The sequence below is a fragment of the Peromyscus eremicus genome, chromosome 8a (genome assembly GCF_949786415.1).
Source record: "Peromyscus eremicus chromosome 8a, PerEre_H2_v1, whole genome shotgun sequence".
Classification (NCBI taxonomy): domain Eukaryota; kingdom Metazoa; phylum Chordata; class Mammalia; order Rodentia; family Cricetidae; genus Peromyscus; species Peromyscus eremicus.
Window position 1 is genome coordinate 79,110,178 of NC_081423.1, and position 26,132 is coordinate 79,136,309.

At 44.8% G+C, this 26,132-nt stretch overlaps 1 protein-coding gene across 1 annotated transcript in view; it reads left to right on the plus strand.

Annotated features, from left to right (window-relative positions):
* The window catches only part of Skap1 (src kinase associated phosphoprotein 1), a 295,682-nt gene that overhangs the window by 44,316 nt on the left and 225,234 nt on the right, over nt 1–26,132 (plus strand). The window contains exon 3 of the mRNA XM_059271622.1: nt 13,908–13,933. Coding sequence (XP_059127605.1) covers nt 13,908–13,933 — 26 coding nt within the window. The remainder of the gene's footprint in view (nt 1–13,907; nt 13,934–26,132) is intronic.

The following is a 26,132-nucleotide window of genomic DNA, read 5'->3' on the forward strand; positions in this document are numbered from 1 at the left end:
GGCAGATCTCTTGAGTTCAAAGCCAGCCTGGTCTACAGAGTTCCAGGACAACAGGATTACATAGTGAGACTCTGTCTTGAAAAAACAAAAATAATATAATAAAATAAATGAAAATTTCTTAGTAGGCAGTAATTGACAGAGCGTGTGTGTGTGTGTGTGTGTGTGTGTACACACGTGTGCACCCATGCATGTGTCATGGCATATGTTTGTAGGTCAGAGGGCAGCCAGAGGAGGCTAAGCTGAATCTACCTGGGTCTAAACCCCTCATCTTTTACTATGTTTCAAACAGGCCCTTGTTTGCCACAGTACATACCAAACTGGCTGGCCCGGGAGCTTCTGGGTATCCTCCTGTCTCCACTTCCCACCTCACTGTAGGAGTGCTGGGATTACAGATGTGCAAACTGCATCTGGCTTTAAGTGGGGTTCTGGAGCCCAGACTCTGATCCTCATGTTTACACAGCAAGCGCCTTCCGCACTGAACCATCCCCCCCCCACCCCCCCACACCCCCCCACCCCCCACCCCCACCCCCACCCCCGGTCCTCAACTGAGTTGTATCAATGAAAGGGAAGGAATGAAAAGGGGTGTCATCATGAGCAGAGGTGTTGGTGAGAAAGAACTCTCCGTGTGACTGGGGATGATTGCGGGGGTGGGGGTGGGGGTGGGGTGTGTTTCTGGACTAGCAGTGCCTAAGACCTGATGGCCACTGACAGCATTCCAACCCTCTGGGGTAAGGAGTCGAGGGTGTGCTTGCGTGCTGCCTTTTGTGTTCAGAGTGTCCTGGCAATGTCTCACGACATTTCTGAAAGCAGAGAATCCCTCAAAGGTAGGGCAGATCTGGAAGGCCCGAGATCGAACCCCCAGGGGCCTCTGGCCTGTGTTGACACAGCCACAAACCTGGTTGTGCTCCTTAGTTTTGGGATCAAAGTCTCTCCCACTCTGTATGATTTAGAGACTTGAGACCTGATGTCAGGGTCCAGCTCCTACTGTACTAGCTCTGTACAAAGAAATCGATGAAGAAGAGGGATGAGCTAGTGTGGAACCCCGTAAGGAAGGAAGAAGCGAGGTTAAAGACACATCAGTAGGCAGGCTGAGGTGAATGGAGGAAAACTGTGAGAGACTGTTTCTGAATTTTTGTATGTATGTCTCTGTTCTTGACCAAAAAAAAAAAAAAAAAAAAAGAAGAGCGTGTACAGAAGAATGGGGGTTTTAGTGAGAATTTCAGCAGTCCTTAGGTGACAGAGAAAAGCTTGCTTTTCAGTCTGATTTTGTATGTTTATTCAGATTTCCGTGAAACGTGAGGGAGGGAAATAATATTACGTCTTTAATTAGAAGTCTGTTGTTGTTTTTCAATTAATCTGTGTCAGTAGCCTTAGCGTTTGTATTAAATCATTTTCCTGGTGAAGGCTTTTAACGAGGAGACAAATGGATTGTATTTATATATTGGATACTTGTATTTGGTCGTGACTTTTGAAGCATGCTTTTGCTGGTCATCTTGTGGTTAGTCTTTGAAGCCAAACTTTGGCAAACAAGCAAGCAAACAAACAAACAAACAAAAACCCTCTTTGTTTGGATTGAGGGATTTATTTATTTATTTAGGAGACAGGGTCTTAGAATAGAAGAACCCAGGCTGGTCTTGAACTTGTAACCCTCTGACCTTAGCCTCCCGAGTGCTGGGATTGTGTGTCATTATACCTAGCTACCTGATGAAGACTTTAATTTAGCAAAGCAGCCTTAATTTTAGCTTCCTCCTACCATACTCATTTTCTCCCCCTGTCTTGCTTTTGTGTGAGTAGCCTAAGTAAAGTGAAGGCACCCCATGTTTATCTTATTTGGAATAAATCTGTGCTCTTGCCTAGTCTACAGCGTGGCTTGGGGTGCACTGTCTCTCTGGCGCCGTCCCCTCTCCCTGAGATGTATTGTACAGCTGCTCGGAGCTCAGAGAGCTCTCCTGCTTCTGACTTAGCAAGCATTTACCGAACACAAGCTCTAGGCCATTTCCTCTTCCAGCTCAAGGGCATAGACGGTAAGATTATAGCGCAGTGGGATAGAGTGCGCAGGTGTGCCGTGGGCGTGGCTAACACAGGAGACTGAGCTCAGCGACCTCGGAGCTCCAGCAAGTGTCTGCAGAGGAAGGAGGCACGAAGGGAAAGGAAGGTATGATGGCAGCAACGCGTGACAGCAGAAACGGGAGCGGGAGACTTTGCTCCTTCAGAGCTGGGATGAGGCATTGAAGGATTTGCAGCAAGAGCCTTTGAGGGCATTAGAATAATGCTGGTGCTAATGACATGAACAGCTGATGTTGATTAGAAGCCTGCCAGGTGCCAGGTGTGACATTCAGTTCTTTGTGAGGATTGCCTCTGTTAATTATCAAGAACTATATGAAACAGGGATGATTTTTATTTCTATCTTAAAGATGAGGAAATGGGGCCTGTATCTCAGGTCTCGCTGTTAAAAGATAGAGCCGGGACTCCCTCCAGACCTTCTGGATAGCCTTGGCTCTTCACAGTTGCTACATTAACCTTTCCATAAGCGTTGAAGATACAGGGTCAGAGGGACCGAGATGAGGGCAGACGGACCACTTAGCATCTGGCTATACTGGACTTCGTGGTGCATTCTGAGGGCTCGGATGAATGGATTCAGTGTCTGCAGAGATGGGTTAAAAGGATGATAAGGAACTCGGCTTGGTGACTAATGGGATGTCCACACCAACAGAGGAAGAGGTAGAAAAAGGATTCCTAGTTCTAGCTGGATGAATGGTGAAGCCATATGTTGGCATAGGGGACACAGCAGCAGGAGAGATTTGGGGACTTCCGGAACGACGGGTGATTATTCTTCACAGAGAAGAGCTGACCAATAGTCTCTCCTGCTTCTGAACATTAGAAACCAGTTAGCAAGCGTGGGCACTGTAGTCAAGTCTCAGGCCACTGGTTTCTTCCCAGGGCAGCCTGAGCACCACGGCTTGTTTCTCCAGTCTCTTCAAACATTCTTGTCCTTTTGCCTCACAAGCCTAGACAAGTCCTAACCTTGATAGGCTCAGCTGTCCAACTTCTTTTCGTTTACACTTGGGTTGGGGCCCGAGGAAAAGGACGCAGTTGAATTGCCACCACAGTAAATCCTAGTCTCCAACCACAGATGAGCACGTAGTGATGGTTGGCAATTAGTTCACAGGCTCCAGGTCAGCAACTGCTTCCGTTGGCCTCAGGACCCACCCCTGACCCCTTTCAGCCTTTGCCTCATCATACCACCTCCCACCAAAGGGCAAACAGGCTTTTGGGTTGGAGCTCATCCAGTATATCCTGCTCTTCCCGCTCCTCAAACATACCTGCCTTGGGGTGTTAAGCTGGTCTCTGCCATCTACTCTACTGACCGACCTGCCTGGGCCTGCCCGCTCTGTCCTGTGACCTTCCTTTCCCCTACCCCACTAGGTGGCTGCTTCTGTCTGACCCCGAACACCCCCTTAGTATTCTTTTTCTGCAGCAAAATGACAAATATCCACCTTATCCAGGCCTAGGCACTTCTGGGTCCCAGGTTGTTGATTTTTTAAAATCATTTTGGTGTTCTGGATCAATCACACAACTTCCACACAATTTGACTGTTTTAGGCAAACTGGTCCAGGTTTGAGGTTTTTGTGTCCTTAGTCCCTCACGGCAAATAGCCGTCACTTATTGACCTCATGGTTGTGGAGAGAATGAACTCAGTGTTTGCAACCTGAGATGGAGTGGAGTGAGACACACATGTGGGTCGCCTGGATGACTTCCAAAATGGTGAAGCTGGAATTTCTTTGTGTGTAACTGTTGTCACCAGATGAATAATATGGCCATGTTCCTAACAAGGAAAATACCAAAAATACGCTAGTAAGAAGTGTTTGACCAACAGGATTTTTTAAAAAGATTTATTTATTTATTATGTATACAGAAGAGGGCGCCAGATCTCACTACAGATGGTTGTGAGCCACCATGTGGGTGCTGGGAATTGAACTCAGGACCTCTGGAAGAGCAGTCGGTGCTCTTAACCTCTGAGCCATCTCTCCAGCACCCCTTCCCCAAGAAGATTTTGAAGTGATCTTTTTTAATAGCAACCATTTCATTTTCAAACAAACAGTCCACTTTCAAACATGTACAGACGGGAAAAGTGGCTGAGTTAAATGATCTGAAAGGTCCTCATGATTGTAAAACCCACTGAGTGTTCAGGTCTCAGTCACAAGGTCCCCCAGCTGTCATTTGTTTACAGCAAGGTGTCCTGGTGGTCGACGTGAATCCATCCGGTGCCAGAAATAAAATCAATTCTCCTACCATCAACAATGACAAAAATCACAGAGACAAAAGGTTTAAAATATGATGATCAGCTGGAGTGCTACGCGTGTGAGCATCCTGTGTTGTCTCCAGCACTCAGGCTTGGAACCAGAGGTACTTGTGACTTTCCTCTGCCATCTGCCTGTGGCCTGCCTCCCAGTCTTTAATCAATCTCTTGCCTTTTCACTCCTTCTCAAGTAGCTTCTCAACGGCCTCGAGCTCCTCTGCCTCCCAAGCACGTTGAATATCGCTGCCAGATTTGACCTCAGCAGACAGCATCTCACCCTGAAACTCAAGCAAACAACAGATGCGGCTTTCAGTGACTCCGTTTTCTCTTGGCATGGGAGGGGCAGGGGGACCTACATTGTGATCTGATGTTATGGTCTTTGATTTTGTCACATTCTATTGAGTGAGCATTTTTCTTTGATTACTCCAGTAAGTTATAGTTCATTGTCTCTTACATGCAGGGAGGATGGAGATTGTGAGGGCAAATGAGTAAGATTTCCTTGGAGGGAACTAGTCCCATGCTAGAAAGTAGGGAAACAATGCTAGAAAGTGGGTTTCCCGTTTTATATCAGAAAGCAGAGTCATGGACTCAACAAGGAGAGCACCTGGTTTCATACTACTCATATCCAGACTGGATCACCATTATTGTATTCATGTGTGTGTGTGTGTGTGTGTGTGTGTGTGTGTGTGTGTGTGTGTGTACGTGTGTGTGTGTACGTGTGTGTGTACATGTGTGTATGTGTGTGTGTGTGTACGTGTGTGTGTGTACGTGTGTGTGTGTGTGTGTGTGTGTGTGTGTGTACATGTATGCTATGGTACACATGTAGAGGTCAGAAGACAACTCTGTGGAATCAGTTCTCTCACTCTCCCTTTACATGGGTCCCAGGGACAGAACTCAGGTCATTAGACTTGTCCCCCAAGTGCCATTACCCACTAAGCCATCTTGCCAGCCCCCAGAGCAGGGTTTTAATTGACTATGGCAGTGACTACATGGTCACTTTAGTGGCAAACAGGGTGTTATTTAATTTCTTTTTTATTCTCTAGGAATGGGCTTTAAAATTGGGAGGGTCATAGTGAGCTATAATTGTCAGTATCAGATAATGTCACTTGTGACCATGGTCTTCTGTGATTTGGAGAATGCTGTGTTGTCGTGTGGGGTGAATTTCTAAAACGTATACATATAGACTCAGGACCACAGAAATATCACACTTCCCCAAAGAACCCAGGACCTGCTTATGGCAGGTCTTTCTGTTGCTAGATGTAGGTGCATGGATTGTTGTTACCACAGTATTTGACAGTCATTATTTCAAGTTGTCTCTCTCCATGTGTAACTATCTTATCTTTTGGACAAGATTCCAAGTTCCTCACAGGTAGTCACAAAGTATTGTACTTTCAATGGCACTGAAGGAGCTAGGACCAGACGGCGCATCATCTCTCCATCACAGACCTTCCTTTGGCTGTTTGTCTAAGGCTGGTGTCTGGACCCAGGGGTCCCAGGCCTCTGATGCCTCCACCAGATACTTCCACCAGATGGCGCCATTTTTCCGTTTCTGCTCTTGGGTGTCAATGGCCACATTACCCTCTGCCACTGGCTTGTTCTTTCTACACTAGTTCTGGGACACTGGCAGCAGACAGAGAACTCAAAGGGCACCTTTCCGAGTGAGGAAGAGCTTAAGGAAACGAATGGAATGCCCAGACTTTAGCACTGTTCAGCAACGTCATGTTCTTGGGCATGAAATCAGTCTTCACCATATGGCTCATTGCTCAAGGTCAATTGTAAGGGGCTTTGTTAGTCTTACCAACTTGCCATTGAAGCACAGCTCAACTAGGTGTCCACTTGGATCCTAAGAGTCCATTCCCGATACCAGAGCAACGCTTCGGTCAGTGGTAGTCTTAGTGGTCTGTGTGGATGGGCGTCATCCTACAAAAGAGACGCTCTAATGGAGTCAAGGAGCAACCGGACAGCGAGCATTTCAAACAGCCTATGTATGCACTCCGAAAGGACTGGGGCTCTCTTACAAAAAGGAAATTCAAATTTGAACATCCCTAAGTCATTAAGAAGGATTTGAGCAAGCAGATGGTTTATCAAGGCAGGAATGGTATGCTATGCCTTATATTAAGTCCCAGGTAAAATAACATTTTTAATGCTTCAGTTGCAAAAAACTAATCATCTAGATGTTCTAAATTTGTAACATCCCAGATGTTGACCTTTCTGGATTGCTAGTTTTATAATGCCAGTATAGTCCTGTTTGTGTCTAACCCATGCATCTCATCATTTAAAAAATTTATTAGGTTTTTTTTTTGTGTGTGTGTGTGTGTGTGTGTGTGTGTGTGTGTGTGTGTGTGTGTGTGTGTGTAGGCAGGGGCATGCCACAGTGGATGAGTGAAGGTCAACAGACAACTTTCTGGAGTTAATTCTTTTTTTTTTTCTTCGAGACAGGGTTTTTCTGCGTAGCTTTGCGCCTTTCCTGGATCTCGCTCTGTAGACCAGGCTGGCCTCGAACTCACAAAGATCCACCTGGCTCTGCCTCCGGAGTGCTGGGATTAAAGGTGTGCACCACCACCGCCCGGCTGGAGTTAATTCTTATTTCTGCCTTGTTTTGGAGACAGAGACTCTTATTGTTTCTCTCACTGTGCAGCATAGCCAAGGCTAGCCCACTTGAAAACTGGCAATTCTCTTGTCTTCATCTCCTGTCTCACTGTAGGCATGCCGGATTGCAGATGTGCACTTTTTCATCCAGGAGTTTCCAGGCTTGGAAGCAATGGTTTTACATGCCAGGGCATCTCCTCTGTCTTCTTACCACTTTGATGGCTGCAGGGAGATGAAGGCGTTACTGACCCAGCTGAAGTCCATGGAGTTTTCTCCAGGGGAACAGAGAACCTGTATACTACTTTTCATCAGAGTTTCTCGGTCCCTGAAGACCAGCTGTGGACTCTGAATACCTGTGATCTAACCAGCCTGTAACACTAACTGGCTGTCTGAACAAGTAACTTCCCTTAAGCTCTGAATTTGTTTTTACATTGTAGCCGTTAAGAAAGCAGCTAATGTGGAATTTAAGAGCTTCAGCCTAGACATCTGAGTCAAATGTGTGACTTTCCCGAGTCTTGTTTCCTCCATCTGTAAAATGGAGATACTAGAGGTGAGGGAGGCGGCTCTGTGGGCACCAGTTTTCGCTCTACAAGCTGGCCGCTCTGGACTTGACTGCCTGGAGCCCAAGCAAAAGCTGGATACAGTGTACACATCTGTAATCCCAGCATTCCGACAAGGAGATGGGGCATAGAGACAGGAATTTCCTGGAAGCTTGAGGGCAGCTAGTCTGGAGTCTGCAACAGAATGAGGAAAACAAGAGACCTGCCTTAAAACGAAGGTAAGCTGGCTCCCCAGACTTCCTCCGACCTCTACATGCCTGCGCTCATACATAAGGGGGCGGGTATAGTTTAAAACAAGGAGTTCATAATACACTGACTTCCCAAGGTTACTATAAAGATTAAATAAAATATGTGAAATGTATTCACAGCTTAATGCTTAGCGTGCATTAAGTACTGAGTTTGTACATTCTTTTATTATAATTAGAAAATGGAATTACTTTTCCTTCTGAGGTAGTTCCAACAGTATTAGGGTACTTAGAGTTATTTGTCTACCTCCTGCATCAGGATCTGTCTAATTACCTGGACAAGAGATGAAAGCTCTTGGTACTTTTCCCCCATAACCATGTTTATTGCTTGGTTTGTGGTCAAGAATCTGACCACTTCTCCCTGACCCTAACTAATGGTTTAGAGTCAATTGCTCCATTTTCGGCAGAAATCTAGTAATGCATCCTGTGAATTAAGGTGGCAATTTAGAAGAACATGTTTACAGTTCCTTATTAAAATGTTTGTTTAGAAACCAATTGCTGTGCTGGGTGTGCTGATGCACACCTGTAATCTCATATAAGCAAGAGCATTCCATGAGTTCAAGGCTAGCCTGGGTTACATAGTGAACTGTAGGTCAGCCTGGGCTATAGACACACACACACACACACACACACACACACACACACACACACACACACGCTTGAGGGTGGAGGAACTGAAAGCTCCAGTTCCTAGGCTTGGAAACTGTCTGCCTCGTTAATACTACGGACAAGTTACTTCATCTTCGGTTTTCTTGTTTTCATTTTTAAAAATGTGCTTAATAATAGAAGAATGTTGAAAAGTGGGTGGGAGTGCTTGGAAAGGTCCCAGCTACCCAGGGAACAGATCTTAGCATTGTCTTGTTTATTACCATTGCTACCATTGTGGTTACTGCTGGGGCTCTGTTTTCTCTCAACACCATGAGCTCTATTTATCTGCTGTACCTGTCCTCAAGCTGAAGTTCAGTTGCCAATATCTTTAACTGAAAAATCCTGAATAGCAAACTTTATCATGCATGTACTTTAAATATGTTTTCTTTACATGCATATGAGTGATTTGCTTACATGTAGGTCTGTGCACCACTTGTATGCCTAGGGCCAGCAGAGGCCAAAGGATGTTGGATCCCCTAGTGACAGTTTGTTGTGAGCCACCATGTGGGTGGTGGGAATCAAACAAGGAACTTTTGGAAGATCAGCCAGTGTTCTTAACTGCTGAACCATTTCTCCAGCTACAAACCATGCATGCATTTTAATTTTTGCATGCAAAATGAAAAGACTGTTCTGCAGCCCAGCTAGACATGAAGACAGGCTTGTTTGTATTGAATGTGAAAATAATCACTGTCAATATGGCCCAGCATCTTCTCTCCGCTCACGGGGCACTATTTTGTTTTCAGTCCCGAATTTCATTTGCATGGACCTGGTGAGGCTGAGCGTGGCTATTGCAGAGGAATGATAGCTTCCCTTTCCTATAGAAGCTGAAGGTTCAAAGAGAAGATTAAAGAAGTGTTTGTTATCTGTCCTCACAGGCCTGATCAGGAATTCTCAGAGGCTTTTGGGCTAGAATCAACACTGTGTGTGCGCACCATAACTCTGTGCACACTGATAACGTGTTTCCTTCTGTACACTTACTTCTTTTTCAGTCTTTGTATCTTGGTTTAAAACACTTAGCTCCAGATTTGTTGTGCTCTCTGGCTTAAAGAGAATTGTCTTTAGAGCGAAGTGTAAGAATTGGAAGGTATTGGCAGGATTTAACTAACTGCCTCCCGAAGAGCACAGAACTCTGTGGCCACAGGAATATGTGTAACCAGACAAGATGAAGACCTCAAATGTGTCCAGCTGAGAATGAGCTGGGGCCCTTTCTTGAGAGTTGACATTGCTGATATCTTATAGTTTCCTTTTAGGAGTGCCCTCTGGGGCTGGGGATACAGTTCAGTTGGTAGAGTACCTGCCTAGCATGAGCAAGGCCCTGGGTTTGACGCCTCAGTGCAGCATAAACCTAGGTATAGTAATCCCTAGGTAATCCCTACTGTAATCCCAACACTCAGGAAATGGAGGCAGGAGGATCAATAACTGAAGGTCATCTTTGGGAATTTGAGGCTAGCCTGGGCTATGTGAGACTAGTCTTAAAAACAAACCAAAACAAAATGTCCTCTGTGGGTAGTGTGTTTTTGCTGTTTGCTCCTGTGTTTAAAGCAAACTTCCTTTAGACAATTGTATTCAAACTTAGAGGAGGAAGAAAGGAAAAGACTTGACAGAAAAGAGAGGAACTGATGTTCACTCCCACCAAGTTCAAAACATGAGCATCACCAGATAAAAATTAATAATCAATATTACATATATTTAAAATGTGCAAGCAGATGATTTGATAGCTACATACACATTGTGAAATGGTTACATTTTAATTAGCACATCCACCACCTCCCACCTGAAGTTGTCTTTCTTGTAAGAATGAGTCAGACCTACTCTTCACCTCTTCCAGGTATCTAATGTAGTTTTGTTGACTAGAGTCACACACTACACATTAATTAGAGCCTTGTAACTTCTTGTTGTTACCCCTGCTTAATATTTAAATTTATTGTTTTATTAGTTTATGTGCACGAGTATTTTGCCTACATGCATGTCTGTGCAATGTGGTCATGTCTGGTGTCTGCAAAGGCTAGAAGAAGGCATTGGATCCCCTGGGATGGTGGTTATAGACAATTGGGAGCCATTATGTGGGTGCTGGGAATTGAACCAGGGTCTTCTGGAAGAGCAGCCAGTACTCTTAAGTCTATGTGAACTTAGGACATGGCCTGTCTTGACTAACAAGAGAAACCAAGAAACCTGGACTTGATAGAGAAGGGAACTGAAAATAGATGTTGGGGTGGGGATAGTGGGAGAAAGAGGCACAGAAAAAGGCTGAGATCGTCAATGACATGTTTTACTTGTTTAATAATTTGCACAGAGTCGGTCTTTTAAAACACTGCTGTTCCCTGGCTCGATTTCCCCAACTCCCTCTGGACCAACAAAATAGAGTAATATAGAGTAGCATTGGTTAGTAAAGCTCTTTTTATTGTGTCATTAACATTTGGGAAAGAGGGGTGTGTGTGTGTGTGTGTGTGTGTGTGTGTGTGTGTGTGTGTGTGTGTATGTGTGTGTTTACACCCTTGTTTTTTATTTATTTTATTTTATGTGTATGGGTGTTTTGCCTGTATGTATGTCTGTGTACCACATGCACACCTGATACCCACAGAGGCCAGAAGAGGGCATCTGATCCCTTGGAATTGAAGTTATAGATGGTTGTAAGCCACCATGTGGGTGCTGGGAATCAAACCCAGGTCTTGTGGAAGAGCGGCCAGTGCTTTGAACTGCTGAGCCGTCTCCAAGCCCCTGATTTCTCCATGTGTGTAGTTAGAAGATGAGGAATGGTAAGAACTGGGTGCTCGAGCACTGCTCCAAGACAGGGTGGAAAGTGGCAGAAGCTGGACCACCCTTCATTGTCTGATGATCTGCTTGGTTGCTTGCTCGGATGTGAACAGGAAATGTCCTCCACAGGCTCGTGTGTTTTAACACTGTTGGGAGGTCACAAGAACCTTTAAGAGGTCTGGCTCGCAGAAGTGAGGCACTAGGGAGTGATCCCTGGAAGATGACAGCCCTGGCCATTTCCTGCTAAACTCTCTTTTCTGACTGCAGCCTCAGTGCCACCAGCCACCCTTCCACCGGCCACCCTTTCACCGGCCACCCTTTCACCGGCCACCCTTTCACCGGCCACCCTTCCACCGGCCACCCTTTCCCTGGCCACCCTTCCACCGGCCACCCTTTCCCTGGCCACCCTTCCACCGGCCACCCTTTCCCTGGCCACCCTTTCCCTGGCCACCCTTTCACCGGCCACCCTTCCACCGGCCACCCTTTCCCTGGCCACCCTTTCACCGGCCACCCTTTCCCTGGCCACCCTTCCACCGGCCACCCTTTCACCGGCCACCCTTTCCCTGGCCACCTTTTCACCAGCCACCCTTTCACTGGCCACCCTTCCACCGGCCACCCTTTCACCGGCCACCCTCTACCCCCACTTGCTGCCTGGGTCTATGTCCTCCCTCACCAAGATGGACCGTATTCCCTTAAAGCATAAGCCAATAGAAATGTTTCCTTCCTTATTGCTTCTTCTTTTTTAATTTTCATTTTATATGTATTAATATTTTGCCATGTGTTTTGGGCCCCCTGGAACTGGCATTACAAACAATTGTGAGCTGCCATGTGGGTGCTGGGAATTGAATTCAGGTCCTCTGGAAGAGCAGTCAGTGCTCTTAACCACTGAGCCATCTCTCCAGCCCCCTATTGCTTTTTCTTATGTGTTTTGTCTCAGTGATGAGAAAAGAAGGTGATCCAAGTGTGTTTCACAGGAAGGAGTTTGGGGCAATGATCCCCTGAACCATGCTGGGTGGAGTCTGACCCGCTTTACAGTTACACACAGCTGAATTAGATGTAGGCCAGTTCTAGTGTGCACGTGTCCTTATGGACATCCCTTCTCCTAGATGTAGAAGCCTGCTGGCTCCACCTCTTCCTTCACAGCTCTCCTTTCCTGTCACCCTGCCCTTCCTCTGCCCTCTCTCCAACCCGTTACTTTATAGGTCTCTTCACCCAGTGGTCAGATGACGTGGGTCTAGGGGAGCAAACTCTAGCTTCCCGCTCTGATTTCTTCTTCTTCTCTAATAACTTCCCTCCAGCCGCCTCTGTTTTATGGCAGCTTCCTCCGGACTGACCTCTCACTGCTCTATTCTCTACAATATGAAGAGTGGTAGAGAAATAGTCTAGATCTTAGGCTGATATTCCCCCTTAATGTAGCCAAATCTAATTTTAGTCATGCTGACACTGGGCAACATCATTGCCACCCAAGTATGGCCTTTCCCTGAACCTTCTGTGGTTACGGACCCTCTTGGTTTGATTAAGAATTCAATTAAAAACATGTATTTTTCCTCCTAGAAAGCCTCAGATACAAATTCCCAAGAGGCCAGGATGAGAATAGCAAAACATTCATCCCACTTAGTGGTGTGGAAGGCTTCAGGTCTGTTCAAAGAATTAAGGTGTAGTCACCGCGAGCCTGATGGAGTATACTGGGGGAAAGGAGATGAGGACGTGAGGAGAGACAGCGTTTGAAAAGAGCACTCTGCTGTGAAGAAATGGGGTTAGAGATGGACAGACTGAAGGGGTGAGGGGAGGATGTGCTTCGTTTTACGAGAGCACACACACTGATGGGAAGGGCCAAGTCGAGAGGAAGAAAGTGGTCAGACCCTGGAGGAAAATCAATACGGAATAATGCGAGTTTCCTGTGAGGGCACTAAGTAGGCTTCTGTGGATAACCACCGTAAGTGACATTGTTTCTGGGTGTGTTGGGGGTGGGGGGGAGTGAGTCAGGTTCCATAGATGTGATTTACAAGCCACCCTTTCCATCATGGTCTTCAGTACTTCAGACCTCAAGGGTTGTCAGTTCTGCCCATCATTTCACAAAGTGAGGGGAGAGGAGAAGGAACCATGGATGTCATGGGCCCGCTGCGTTTCTGGGCTCAGCTGCTATGGTGTGAGACAACTGTCGGGGTCTCACCTGTACACCTGAGCAGTGAGCGCAGCTGAGGATGCGTTCTTGGTACTGGAGTTTGGGTCGTTCTAACAACAGGAGCATCACTGGTGTTGGCTGCCCAGGCCAGTGATGCTGATGGGTCTGTAATCCACAAGGCAGGTGTCTCAATAAAGAACCATCTTGCTCAAACCGTGAGCCACCATGGGCTTCCTTCCTAGTTATGCCCAGGTTTTTTTTTTTTTAATTATTTAACTTATTTTTACTTTATGATCATTGGTGTTTTGCCTGCATGTATGTCTGTGTGAGGGTGTCAGAAGCCCTGGAACTGGAGTTACAGACAGGTGTGAGCTGCCAGGTGGCTGCTGGGAATTGAACACGGGTCCTCTGGAAGAGCAGCCATTGCTCTTAACCACTGAGCCATCTCTTCAGCCTCCATCCCAGTTTTAAAAGGCACTCTGCTTAGTTGCTGCAGCAAATTGATGCAGCTTTTAAGCCATTAGGAATCTTGAAAACACCAAGGACAACTTGCTTTTCTTAATGCCAAACTCGGGTTGATGATGGACTGTTTAGTTTTTTTGGACTAGGTCTCCAGACATGGTGTATGAACCACAGTTGAAACATTCAAGTTTGACTGATCTCCACTCTTTTCTCTTGTGTTTTAGGTACTGTTGGGATTTTCAGCCCCAAGGTGAGTACTCCTTGACCATAAGTAGCTTTATATTAAGAATGTGTAGATGATTTCACTGTGTCTTCTAAGCCTCTCCACAGAGCAGGACTAGCCATTTCTGAGCAAAATCAGTGGAGTGTTTAATTAACCTTCACCCCACTGGGCCCCCCCCCCGATCTGCTATTTCAGCAACCAGAGGCACCATGCCTTGAATGGCTGCTGGATTATTTTAACTGAACCAGAGCAATAATATGCCTTTATTCCTTGAGTTTCATTCTATGCCAATGGGATCCTGCAACTCAAACAGAGCGGTGGCCAGGACCATAATAAAATCCTTGGGTGGGTTCCAACTTGGCTAATCCTTCATTTGCCCCAGAAATAAATTCTAGCATTCTATCCTCCATCACAGTGTCCTTCCACACAGACTGTCTGGCAGCAGAGAAATGTCAGAAGTGGAGCCGTGTTGGAATTCCCACCAGAACAGTGCTATCACATTTTAATATGAGTCTCGCTGCAGCCTTGGTTCTTCTAATTGCTTTCCAGTCATTGTTTTCCTGCCTTTTCTTGATGAACCCAGCATCTGGCACGATTCTGAAAAGCACGCCAGACAGCTGTATGCAAAATTAAAAATAAAGGCTGAGATTAGAACACATTTGTAAAAGGTTCAAAGTTGGAATGGTTTTGAAACTTCAAGTCCTCGGAGCGGGTGTGTGCCGTGCCGGTCGCCCGTCACGCTTCTCGGTGCTCTGGTTGAGGATGGTGGGGGCAGCATCCTGAGTGTTCCTTATCTCAACTTAGGAGACACGGAGGGTTTCGCCTTCTCAGAGAATTGCGGAGTTTTGCATCCCACTTATGGAATGCATTATGAATTGTTTGGCACCATGGCCTTTTAAGAACCAGTCCATTTCCAGTACCACTTACTGTCTTACTAGCTCTGTGTGCTCTGTCTCGCTGGGTCTTAACGCTTCCAGGAACTTAGTGTGGAGTGATGATGGAACTATTTTTTTTTTTTAAATTTGTGTGCGCGCGCGCGCATGCGCACTGCACACATGCGAAAGCCAGAGGTTGACCTGGGGTGTCTCCTTAACTGATCTGTTTTATATATGAGGCAGGGTCTCTTGTTAAACCTGGAGCTCATGTACTCCCGCTCCAGCTTTACATGTCTGCTGGAGATCTGAGCTCTGCTCCTCATACTTCCCCAGTAAACACTATCCACCAAGCCGTCTCTGGAACCCAGATGGTATTACTTTGACTGAAATTTTAGTTTCCTACTTCCTATTTGTTATAACATATTTTCAGAATACATAAGACTTTCTTTAAAAACCAACTTTACTTTTTTTTAATTGTCATTTTTTTTGGGGGGGGTTGAAACAGGGTCTCTCTATGTGGCTCTGAGTGTCTTGAAACTCACTATATAGGCCCGGCTGGCCTCGAACTCACAGAGGTTTCCCCCAGCTTCTGCCTCCCGAGTGCTGGGACTAAAGATGTGTGCCACGATATCCAGCAAAAGCCAGCTTTAATAAATATAAAAATAATATGTTTTAAAGGACTTTTTAAATTCCCGTAAGCCAAGGTCAGGCTCCTGTGTAATCACGTAACTTGGCATGACCGCATCAAGAACCTAGATGGAGCCATAGAGGATGAAGCATAAAAACATAGCAGCTAGTTCTGTGAAATGTGAAACCCACATTCAGAGACCCAGCCTACAGTTGAGGGTTTAACAGATACTCACCAAAACCCCCAGGAGGCAGGGCATGGCTACTGGATATCAGAAATGAATGGACCTTGGGAGCAGTAAAGGAGAAGTAAAGAAGGAGTGTCAGAACCATGGTCTAGAAATGTGCGAGAAGAGCAAATCCTTCTGGAGCTCGGCATAGGAGAGGCTCAGGAACTGAACACGGGGCACATCTTACAGATTCTTAGAATGGTGGTACTTCCGTCACACCCGACACACAAGGACAATGGTGGGAAAAGTGTGTAGCAAGACCGTTGCTCGTCAGGAAGTACACGGAGGAATGTCCAACCAGAGAGCCCCATAGTCCCGCTCCTTCTGCTACAGACATGGTGGGAGAGAGGGGCATCTGTCATTTGATTAGTTATTTAACTGCCTGTGTTTCAGAAGCTGGTGTGGTGGGTGGGTGTAGGAGCCCATAGAGGCTCTCCAGTGAGACCTTACTTAGGGTTAGAGAATCTGAGCTTGCTTTACCCAGCAGGGCCGCATAAGGAGATGATCTGGCCATGGGCGTGTTTACCAGGTGTTTGGAAGGGTCTACACTTGGCAGCATGGTGTGTTTTGATCTTGCAAGGGGGAGATCTTTTGCTTCTCCCCTTGGCATATTATAAAAAGTCCTTTTGAATAAACCTAGGGACTGGGTATTGACCCAGGGCCCACCTGAAGCTATCCTGTGTCTCTTTCTTATTGTCTCTTTCTATCTTTCTCTCTAATATTTCCTCATTCCTCTCCTCCACCCTACTCCAACCCTTTGAAAGTTGGGAGTAGGTCAGAGGTGGTCTCCCACGGACTCCCACAGGTGGGAACAACTGGTCTACCCAAGGTACTACCGGGACAGCATGAAAGAACAGGCATGTGCAAGAAGCTGGCAGAAGCTGTTTGCTTTTGTTTTTGAGACAGGGTCTTGCCATGTAGGCCAGGCTGGGCTCAAACTTTATTGAGATATCATTCACATATCATAAAATTTATCCTTTTAAAGTGCACAGGTTAGCAGTTTTTAGTATAGCCACTGAATTGTGTAATCACTGATACCTATTTCAGAACATGCCCATCACTCTCTTAAGAGAGCTTGTACCCATCTCAGAGCGCATCATCTTCATCACTGTGTGTTTCTGTCTCATTGCAAGACTGTTGAAGATCAGTGAGTGTAAGCACACTACTAGACTAGGAAACACAGGGCAGTACAGTGTGTTCATAGTAATAACACCAGTCCTTCCCATACACTTTCACCCTCACACTATTAGTTCACTGTCACCTTCCTCAATGATTCATTTGTGTGTGACAACGTTTCTCCTGGGGAGACACTACACACCTATCTACTCACCCCAGACAGGGAGCCCATGACAGACCGAAGTATGGATACAAAGTCCAACTTGGTGAAAAATGAGTTTTGTTGGGCTACTTCCAGGAGCAGAAATGACTCACAGACAGCTGCATCACCAAAGCCCACCCCAGCATGGATGACAGCTCACAAAAGCTGACAATCTGGAGCACACTGCACAGCCTGCAGGCAGCTCTAGAAGTTGGAGAGTGTCCTTCCCGGGTGCCTCAGTTGGTCTAAACCTCTCCCAGCCAGCTCAGCTAGGCTGAGTGTTCATCAAACCCTGGCTTGTCTGAGAGTCTTGTTAGCAGCTTGGCTTGTTTCCTCTGGTGGGGAGGGGCCTAGTGAATCTGGTCGGTTTCAGGGATTTCCTGAAGCTGTTTTGAGTAGCTTAAGGAACTTCCCTGCAGGATACAATGTTTCAGCCTGGGAGGAAACTGTTTTTTACTCAACATCATCCCAGAAAAAATAATCCTAAGAATTATCAGAGGAAACATAAATGGAACAGTTCCTCTTTTTTTTTTTTTTTTTTTTTTTTTTTTTTTTTTTTTTTTTTTTTTTGGTTTTTCAAGACAGGATTTCTCTGTGTAGCTTTGTGCCTTTCCTGGAGCTCACTTGGTAGCCCGGGCTAGCCTCGAACTCACAGAGATCCACCTGGCTCTACCTACAGTTCTGCTTTTGTTGTTTTGTTTTTGTTTTTTTGAGACAGAGTTTCTCTGTATAACAGTCCTGACTGTCCTAGAACTTGTTTTGTAGGCCAAGCTGACTTCAAACTCACAGAAATCTACCCGATTCTGTCTCCTGAATGCTGGGATTAAAGGCGTGTACCACTAAGCCCAGCCATTTCCTTTTTTTGTACTTAAAGGTTTAAAAAAATCTATCCATCCGTCCATCAATCCATCCATCTAATCTATCTATCGTGTGTGTGTGTGCGCGTGCGCGTGTGTGTATGCACACACATGTGCCTCAGTGGAGGTCAGAGGACAGCCTGCAGGAATTAGTTCTCTCCTAGAACCATGTGGGTTCTGTGGGTTGAACTTGGGTCATCAGGCTTGGCACAAGCTCACAAGCTCTCTTACCTGCTAAGCCGTCTCACCAACTCTAAGCATTCTCTTAATGAGGTTAATATAACTGAGCACCATGAGAAGGCTTAGTTGTAGGGCTTCAGATCACCTCAGTAATACAAGTCTTGCTGACCCTGAAAACTACTCTTGTGTCCCTCCTCCTGTCACCCCTCCTCCTTTTCCTTCTTCTTCTTCTTCTTCTTCTTCTTCTTCTTCTTCTTCTTCTTCTTCTTCTTCTTCTTCTTCTTCTTCCCCTCCTCCTCCTCCTCCTCCTCCTCCTCCTCCTCCTCCTCCTTCTTCATCATCATCATCATGTACGTGATGATGCAGACTGAATCCAGAACCTGGCACTATGTATCCAGCAAAAATAAACAAACAAATAGATAAGGATAACAAAGAAGTGATTTTTTTCCTGTTTAGATTTTCATTTAGTTACAGAGGAACTGTGAGGTGTTTGCCGTGGCACTGTTTGTGTTGAACCATCAGAACCTAAAAGCTGATATTGATTGGCTTTCTAAATAACAGGCTGTTTTGCCCTTCGGATTTGATGACAAGATCATCTTAAGTCACCGCACAACCCAATTCCCTTCATATTGTTTCACTTTCTCCTTCTGTGAAGTGAGTTAATTATTGACAGTTTTAGTTCAATAAATCAAAATTTCATGTAGAAGACACAGTGTATATAATTCAAACTTTATTGCCACAAAAATATTTTTTGACCATTAGCTGAATTTCCCATTAGGGACTCATAGTCTAAAACAAATGTTACAATATTTAAATAAAAAATTTAGGCAAGCCAGTGAGACTATTATAAATATTTATAACAAGTCATATTTTATGTATTTGCTGTTTATTTTCTTTGTTTTTTGTTCAAAGTCCAGGATAGCCTTGAACTCATTATGTAGTTGAGTATAACCTTGAATTCATGATCCTCCTGCCTCCACCTCCCAAATCCTGGGATTATAGGCATATGCCACCATGCCTAGCTAACAAGGTCATAATTTTATCCAGTGGTTGCTTCTTTACATTTTGGCTATTTGTAGAAATGGCCTGTGAAATCGCATCCCACCTTGAACATTCTTTAACTAGCCATATTGGTGCTGAGAAAATTACTTAGTATATTTTATTTTAAAGATTTGGTTTTTGTAGGTGTAGTGTGTGTGTGTGTGTGTGTGTGTGTGTGTGTTTGTGCATGTGTGCATATTATACACATGTGTGAGTGCCCATGGAGGCCAGAAAGGGTGTCAGATACCCTAGTTATGGGCAATTGTGAGCCTCCCAAGTTAGTTGCGGCAAATTGAACTCGAGTCCTCTCCAAGAAACAGCAAACACCGTTAACCACGGAGCCATCTCTCCAGCCTCTCTAGTACATTTTGATATGAACCCAAGTCTACTCAGTAAATTTTTAAAAAATCATATTTCGCAATGAGAATTCTATATTCGTGTCAAAGTAAACTGATTTTTAAAAAACATATAGGTTGACAAAAACAAATAGTACAAAGTATAAAAAGAAAATGCAATTATAAAGCCACATTGAAAAAGCCCAGGGCTGGAGAGATGGCTCAGTGGTTAAGAGCACTGGCTGCTCTTCCAGAGGTCCTGAGTTCAATTCCCAGCAACCATATGGTGGTTCACAACCATCCATAATGAGATCAGGTGCCCTCTTCTGGCTTGCAGGCAGACTTAAAAACAGAACACTGTATACATAATAAATAAATCTTTTTTTTAAAAAAAAAAAAAGAAAGAAAGAAAAAGCCCAGCATGCTAGCTCATGCTGGAATCCCAGGACTCAGGAAGCAGAAGCAGGAGAATTGCCTCAAATTCAAGGCCAGCTTGGTCTATCTCAGGAATTCAAGGTCAGTCAGGGTTACATAGTGTGTCCCTGTCTCAGAAGACCAAGACTAGACCAGCACTAACAAAAGTGAAGGGACATTAACTACAGATTTTAAAAGATGTAAGTGGTTTGTCAACAAATGTGTGAGTTTTACCTTTATCCAAGTCAGACAGAGTGTAAAAAGGTGGTATCTCTGAGAGAATTAGGAATTTGTCCATGAACTATTTTTATATTATTTTGAAATTACTTTTAGGGGCTGGAAAGATGACTCAGTGGTTAAGAGCACTAGCCGCTTTTCCAAAGCCTGGCATTTGATCTCCAGCACCCACATGCTTCCTCAAAGCCATCTGTAATTCTAGTCCAGGGGAAACTACACCCTCTTCTGGCCTCTTCTTATGTCAGACCGTACATATATGTACGCAGTACACAGACATACATGCAGGCAAACACCCATACCATACAATAAAATAAAATAATATTTTCAAAAAGTATTTTTAAAAAGGTTTATTTATGTATTATTGTGTGTGTGTGTGTGTACGTGTGTGTGTGTGTGTGTGTGTGTGTGTGTGTGTGTGTGTGTGTACGTGCATGCCAAACTCAAGTCTTTGCCCAGCAGAGTACCTTTACCCATGGAGCTTTCTTGCCAGCCCTCACATGTTGCTGCTTTGGCACAGGTTTAAAATTTCTGGGCTGGAATGTAGAGTGCTTGTTTGGTGTGGCTGAGGCTCTGGGTTCAATCCCCAGAACTGCCGAAAAGAATCCTGTCGAGGTTCACTAAAAAGGGAGGTTACTTTACGTCTGTCATGAGGCCCACCAAATTATTGCATAAGTTCATGTGGCTAGATGCGAAAACACACAAGCAGCGAACGGCTTTGTGTATTTTATTCCAAGTTCGTGTTTTAAATGGGGAAGAACATGAGTCTGAAGCAGATTTGAATTGGAGTCCCAGCTCTTCCTAAAAGCTCCGTGAGACCTGGCCAGTGTTTTACCTCTTGGAGCATCCATTTCCTCTTCTCTCCAGCCCCACTATTGTTGACATCAGTGTCCTTACGAGTTCTAATAACGTAACTCAAAAACAGTGCTTGCCATGTGGTAGCAAGTGGGACTCTAAAGGGACAACAGGTATTTTTTTTTATCTCAAAGTAGAGCTGAGCATGAAAATGCATGTGTGGAGCTTGGATAATAAGTATTTCTTACCTCTCCATAAAACTCATCCAATCCAGCTGACCCCTGCCTGGGACCCTCTAAGCCACATGTATGCATCTATGAGGTATACAGGCAGCGCCAACACAGCTCTTACTGGTAAGCTTACTGGCGGGCTTGTTGCTCACACAGCGCTGGAGACATGTTGGATGAGAACATGCATGCCGCTTCACTTCTCATCCCTGACCACCACATACTTAAAACATGTAGTTGTGACAGCTACAAGAGGCAGAACATGAAAGCGGCGAGGAAACACCATCTTTACATGGAGGAGGGCGGCGGTGGGATTACCTTTGAAGTCCCTGAGAAGTGTTTTTGAATTAATGGAGTGCACGGTGATTTTCCTAAGTTCTATTTATGAAAATGCTCTTTGCCTTCCTGCCAAGAGGCTTTAGCACAGCCCCTAGAAGGATTTATACAAAGAAACACAATCCAAATTTATGATGTGTTTGCAAATGTAAGAAAAAGTCTGAATTTACAATATTTGTAATTTATTGTTAAGTGTCTTTCTACCACTTTCCCTGGAATGCTGCTATTTTATAAACATAAGCATTGGTTACAAACGTAGACTATCCCAACCTGCCAACCTATGCTACTTTTTAAAGGGGACTCAATCAGCGTGTTTCCCAAGGGGATTAATGAGGGAAATGTCCACAGGACTGACGCTCCTGCCATTGGCTTTGGCCAACCTTTTAGTGTCAAGGGTCTTGACAGGAAGTTCTGTGCCTTGACTTCTTTCAGGCATTTCCCCCCTTTCCATACTTGCTGCATTTTTTTTTTTTTACACATTGATCTATAGGAAGCGGATGTACGCACGAGCTGGTTTTAAAGTTTGTGATTGCTTTTAATACCTTTGCAAACATGTCCCCCTGCTTTTCATCTACTGGCTCCATTTCTGAGTGGAATCACGCACTTTAAAATTAGTGTACTCAGTTCTGGTGACTGACTTACTGTCTGAGAGAATCAGGTGTACTTCTGTATGTGGACATAACAGAGTGCATGCCTGGAGCCCACAGAGGCCAAGAGAAGACATCAGATCCCCGCATGTAACTAGAGTTAAAGAGTATAATGAGCAGCCATGTGGGTACTGGGAACTGAACCCAGGTCCTCTGGAAGAGCATCCAGTGCTCTTAACTGCTGAGCCATCTTTCCAGCCCCCATCTTTTTTTTTCTTCTTTTTGAAGTCGATATTTTCCAAGATGTTTATTTCCTCCTAAATGTGTATTCTGGAGCAGATAATGTTGAGGCACAAAACAACAACAAAATCTAGCTTGGTGCTAGAAAGATGGCTCAGCCATTGAGAGTACTGGGATGCCCTTCCAGAGGACCAGACTTTGGTTCCCAGTGCACCTGCCCGTCAGGAGGCTCACAACCAGGATGGCTGCAGAGTCACTAACAGAGGAAAAGGGCCTTTATGCTATGGGCAAGGTGATTTATATGAGGCGTCAAATCAAACTTGCAGTCACTGCTGACTCTACTGAGGTCAAGAGGGGGAAGCAGTCCTGTGAACTCTCTTTCCCTTTGTCAGGCGATCCGAATGGAATACTCACTTGCCACTTGAAGAGGTTACTGATCATAATTCATCTCTAAAAGGATGTTCTCCAGACAGTAGAGTGTTCCCACCACAGTCCCAGAGCCGAGAAGACTGAGGCAGGAGAACAAATGTTCTAATCCAGCCTGGGCTGCATGATGGGGTTGTGTCTCAATCAATCAATCATCAATCAATCAATCATATCTTCCTAAACTTAAATGTTTTAAATAACGCCTTTATTTGCTCTCTCTCCCTCTCTCCTACCTCCCCTCTCTCTGTGTGAGTGTGAGTGTGAGTGTGTGTGTGTGTGTGTGTGTGTGTGTGTGTGCATGGAGAGGTCAAAGGACAACTTGTGTGAGTCAGTTCTTCCCTTCCAACGTGTGGATCCCAGGGATCAAATTCAGATTATCAAGCTTGGTGGCAAATGCCTTTACCCAGTCCATTAAAAAAGATTTAACTATTTTTTTTAATGTAGAAGATAAGTGGGGTTTATTATGAAGTAAAGTGGAACATATTAATGGAGTGAGAATGGGCAATGGCCAGAGAGACTGTTGTTCAAACCTAGCTTTTTAGTTAGGTTTTATATTATCATCATTAGTAGTAGTAATAGATTTCCTTTCATTTTTGAAATTATATTATAATATAATCTTCCTTCCTTCTCCTCCTTCCAAACCCTCCCATCTACCCCTTTGCTCTTTTTCAAATTCATGTCCTCTTTTTTCATTAATTGTTATATGCATACATGTACATGCATATATATTCCCAAATACAACCTTCTCAGTCTTATAATGTTACTCCTATGTATGTTTTCAGGGCTGACCGTTTGGTGCTGGATAACCAATTGATGTGTTCTTCCCTTGAAGAACACCATTTCTCCCACTCACAACATTCCTTAGTTGCCTGTGGTTCTTTGTGTAGTGTTGAGGCCTTATATTAGTTTCTAAAGTCTCTAGAATAGATGGGCTCCTATGGGGTGCTTTCCTGTCTAGGTGACTGGCAGCCCATTTGGATTAACTCTTAAGGGAGAGAACAATGGAGTATCCTTTTCTTTACCAGAAGTCTTCTGTCTGCATAATAACCAAGTGATGCATCTTACCCTTAAGATTTATATGCTTTGCCTGTGTTAATGATGCTGCAGTAAAAAGGGGAAAAATGGGGAGACATTCCATATGAAACTTCCGGTTCAAGAGACTGAGCATTGAATGGATGATGATGTCAGTGAGAGGCTCGGGCTGGTAAAGACTGGACATGGATGCTGTGGCACGCGTGGACAGGGATCTCTGTTCGATCTTGGCAGGGGCATGGGAGGCAGGATCTTGTCACTTTTCCATTACAGCCTTGGTGGTTCCTGGAGGTCTGCAGTACTCACAGAGCTAACTCACCTCTTCACGGCATGTCAAAAGCTGCTTTACATTTTCAGACCCGTGAATCTTACAATCCATCCTTTACTGTGCATTGGCTTATCTTTATCCCTCGGGCTGTCATAAAACCTTCCATAGATCAAGCAGTAGCCTATTGAAAATAGTCTCATTCTTTTCTTAAAAGGCGACTAATTTATTATTTATATACATGTGTATGAGCCTGTATGCATTTATGTGTACCATGTGCATGCAGGAGCCACAGAAACTGGAGTTACAGGAAGTTGTAAGCCACCATGTGGGTGCTGGGAACCCAACTCAGTTCCCCTGCAGGAGTAGCAAGCTCCATCTCTGCAGTGATCTCATTCTTCTTTAACAAAAGACACTGGAAATCAAACTAGCCTGGTAGTTTCAAGCACTTTCACTAAGTCGTGGAGACTAATAGACCCTAGAATGAACCGGGATTACAAATGGGCGCTAAGACCCTGCTGTAGTTAGTTTGGAAGGAAGAAAAGGGGATGATGGGAAAAGACAGTGAGGTGAGCTAACAGTAACAAAATTACTATGTTCGTGTGGATTTCTATGTTTTCAAAGAATTTTCCTACTATGGTGCTTAAAGCATGCTGATACCAGAAAGGGAAATGCCAGGTCTGAGCTACACTTAGGTCTGCACCATTTGAGCTCATTTTCTGTGATGCAGGGTCAAAACACCCAGGATTCACCATAAAAAAAAAAATTAACAGATCGATCTGACTAAGCCTGGAGAGTTAAAAGCTGGTGAGCATGAAACGCTTGCTAAAAATGATATTTTGAAAGTCATCCCATACAATACTATAACAATAAATGTGAACTGTGAATGAGGCCACTTCCTTCCTGGTCATGTGTGTGGCTTTGTCAGTTCCCAGCTCCACATGGAGTGGAATTGCTTCTATTACCACCAATAACAACAATTTGTATTTTGGTTGATACCGTAAACTCAAGTTGCTGGCTGCCATTCCTTTGACTGCTTTGCCTTTGGATAATGATCATGTGATCATGGTTGACAAAGCGTGCAGCCTTGGAGCAGGTGGACTAGGGCTTAGGAGTCAGGGTGGGTGGGGTCGAAGCCTGACTCTGCCACTTCTGTGGCACTTCTGTGGCTTTGGGTAAGTTGTTAAGTTGTTTCATTTCAACACTACGGTATCTTCATCAGCATCTTTGGGATAGTAACATATCCTCGGGTTATACTGAGGATTTCCTGAGATAGTAAATGAAGAGCCTTGACCCAGAGCCTGTATCCAGTAAGAATCCAGCATGCTAGTCTACTTAGTATTGTAGCTGACTGTCTCCGCCGGCAAATCAAAACATCCCGAAATGAAGTTGGATAGCTTACAATGAGAGAGGAGGGCAGAGAATGGCATGGTCCAAAGGAAACAGAACCACAGACCAATAATTCTAGGTTATGGTTGCCTGGCTGCTGCTGATCAATGCATTTGTCTTACAGCATATTTATCTGCGTACCATCAGATGCAGCTTCACACGTGTTTCAATTCTGTCAAGATCTCATTACTATTGAAAATATTCCAACTCAGCAGGTTCCATTTTGGTACCAGCGAGAATAACAGTGGTAGATGGAATGTGTTAGTGTAAAGCTGGCACCGTCGATGACAGTCTGTAAAAGACAGTTTGCTCTCTGAAGTGTGTGTTGTCACATATGAAATTGTCTCGTTGGAGCTGTTGCTAGCAGCCCTCCAGTTGGCTAATTTCTAGGAGTTGCACCTTTATGCAAAACATAAGCAGGGTTAAAGATCTCAGCATATTCCAGGAGTGATGGGGTAAGAAGCAGAAGAATACTCTAGTGTGTGTGTGTCTGTCTGTCTGTCTCTGTGTCTCTCTGTGTCTGTGCCTCTCTGTGTCTCTGCCTCATCTCCCCCTCCACCCCCCACTTCTTCCTTTCCTTTTTTTGAGAGCCGGGATGATGCTACACACTGCAGCTCACCCTACTGGCTAAAATGAGAAACTGCACCACAAAGGACCATTTTCGTAAAAAGCGGGGGAGGGGCCTGCTGAGGAAGTACGTCTAAAGCAGCAGGTTTCCATGGGCCTTTGCCTCTCCAGTTTCCTGCTGCCTGATGTGGTTCCTTTGAGAATATTATTAAGCTGTGCTGTCCTTTGGGTTCCCGGAGTCACAGGTGTTT